The sequence below is a fragment of the Nicotiana sylvestris genome, chromosome 3 (genome assembly GCF_000393655.2).
Source record: "Nicotiana sylvestris chromosome 3, ASM39365v2, whole genome shotgun sequence".
Lineage (NCBI taxonomy): Eukaryota > Viridiplantae > Streptophyta > Magnoliopsida > Solanales > Solanaceae > Nicotiana > Nicotiana sylvestris.
Window position 1 is genome coordinate 138,924,116 of NC_091059.1, and position 2,606 is coordinate 138,926,721.

At 42.3% G+C, this 2,606-nt stretch overlaps 1 protein-coding gene across 1 annotated transcript; it reads left to right on the plus strand.

The window, feature by feature from the left end:
- The first annotated feature begins 1,045 nt into the window (after positions 1 to 1,045).
- On the plus strand, positions 1,046 to 1,444 carry LOC138888082 (secreted RxLR effector protein 78-like). The gene has a single exon (XM_070169889.1). The coding sequence runs from the start codon at positions 1,046 to 1,048 to the stop codon at positions 1,442 to 1,444; it is 399 nt and encodes a 132-aa protein (XP_070025990.1).
- Positions 1,445 to 2,606: the final 1,162 nt, after the last annotated feature.

Genomic DNA, 2,606 nt, shown 5'->3' on the forward strand with positions numbered 1-2,606 from the left:
TTTCACGGCTTCCCCAAAATAACAACGCGATAGTCTCTTTAGGCGCGTGTTTAATAATTCACTTTCTTAAGCTTGAGTGTGCATTTCATGCGACCCAAATCCAAATCTCAAAATATCAAATAAAATGCGTTCCGGATTGTGGGTGCATTTCATGTGACGCAGTCCAAAGACGTGTTTTAAGCGATGTTCACATTTCTTTTTAAAAACAATAATAATAAAGCGGTAAAAGATAAAATTTGCACATGGTTCATAATTGTATTTAAAATCAGATAAATAAGCCGAATATAACAGTTGAGCGACCGTGCTAGAACCACGGAACTCGGGAATGCCTAACACCTTCTCCCGGGTTAACAGAATTCCTTATCCGGATTTCTGGTACGCAGACTGTAATATGGAGTCATTTTTTCCTCGATTCGGGATTAAAATTGGTGACTTGGGACACCCTAAATCTCCCAAGTGGCGACTCTGAAATAAATAAACCAATCCCGTTTCGATTGTCCTTTAATTGGAAAAAACTCCCCTGCGCCCTAGCGGGTGCGGAAAAAGGAGGTGTGACAATGGCTTATACGCGTAACGCATTAATCCACGCGATTTATAAGTGTATTTATCAAATGCAAATTATAAGTCACAACTGATGAATGCGTACAAGTCGTGCGATTTATAAGTCGCAGTTGGTGAATGTGATTTATAAGTCGCAATACTTATAAGTCTCAATTGATGAATGCGATTTATAAGTCGTAATTGTTATAAGTAGGGGCAGAGCTAGCGGGCCAGACGAAATCTGGTAAAATTTTAGAGGTGTGTGGGTAGAGCAAGTTTGGAGTGGCTGACTGGGCTGTTTAATGTAATTTTCAGGACAAAGAGAATGTCAGGGGAGTGGAAGTGGAGTACGGTGGTTCCGTTGTACAAGAACAAATGTGATATCCAGATCTGTAATAACTATAGGGGTATCAAATTACTGAGTCAGACCATGAAAGTTTGGGAGACGGTGGTAGAATTGAGGGTGAGAAGGACGATGTCTATCTCATACAACTAGTTCAGGTTCATGCATGGGCATTCTACCACGGAAGTTATCCACCTTATTAGGAGGTTGGTGGAACAATACAGGGATAGGAAGCAGGATCTGCATATGGTGTTTATTGATCTGGAGAAAGCATATGACAAGGTTCTTAGAGAGGTTCTATGTAGATACCTGGAGGCAAAAGGTGTGCAAGTTGCTTACATTAGAGTGATTAAGGATACATATGATGGAGATAAGACTGGGGCTAGGACAGTGGGACGCGACTCGGAGAATTTTTTGATTGTTATGGGGTTACACCAAGGGTCTACGCTCAGCCCATTCCTATTTTCCCTGGTGATGGATGCACTGACATACCATATTCAAGAGGAGGTGTCATGGTGTATGTTATTTGCTGACGACATAGTTCTAATCGATGAGACGTGAAGCGAAGCCAACGTGAGGTTGGAGGTTTGGAGACAGGTCCTTGAGTCTAAGGGTTTCAAGTTGAGCAGGACTAAAATGGAATATCTAGAGTGCAAGTTCAGCACCGAGTCGACGGAAGCGAAATTAGACGTGAGGCTTGAATTACAAGTCATACCCAAAAGAGGCAATTTCAAGTACCTTGGGTCGATTATACAAGGGGCTAGGGAGATTGATGAGGATGTCAGACACCGTATAGGGGTAGGGTGGATGAAGTGGAGGTTAGCGTATGGAGTCCTGTGTAATAAGAAAGTGCAACTGATACTTAAAGGTAAGTTTATAGAGCGGTGGTTAGATTGACCATGTTGTATGGGGCTGAGTGTTGGCCAATTAAGTACTCACATATCCAGAAGATGAAAGTAGTAGAAATGAGGATGTTGAGGTGGATGTGCGGTTACACTAAGATGGATAAGATTATGAATGAAGATATTCGAGAGAAGGTGGGCGTAACCTCCATGGATGACAAGCTGCGAGAAACAAGTTAGATGGTTCGGGCACGTTTAGAGGAGAAGCCTAGATGTTCCGGTGAGGAGGTGTGAGCGGCTGGCTTTGGTGGGTATGAGGAGAGGCAGATGGCAGTCCAAGAAGTATTGGGGAGAGGTGATCAGGCAGCACATGGCGTGGCTTCGGATTACCGGGGACATGTCCCTAGATAGGAAATTGTGGAGGTCGAGCATTTTAGGAGGTAGTTGTGCATATTTCTACGGTGCACCAGAGTGAGGCTAGTCTGTTAAGATTTAGTCTTAGACTGCTAGTGGTTAGTGTTGAGTTCACACAACTCTTTTATTCCTCTTAGTGTCAGGCTTTATCTACTGGTTACTATTTTTCTTTTCATCTATTTTCTGGTCTTTGTGATGCTGTTATTTTTTCTATGATTTTTATTGATGGTACTGATATATTGTATCTTTTCATCTTCTTGAGCCGAGGGTCTACCGAAAACAGCCTCTCTACCCCCTCGGGGTAGAGGTAAGGTATGCGTACACACTACCTTTCTCGGACTCCACTAGTGGGATTTTACTGGGTCGTTATTGTTCTTGTTCTTGTTGTAGTTGTTATAAGTCACATGCAATTTATAAGGCCTATAGATAAACACTTGATTATATATTTTTCATTTGCCTTTCTACTC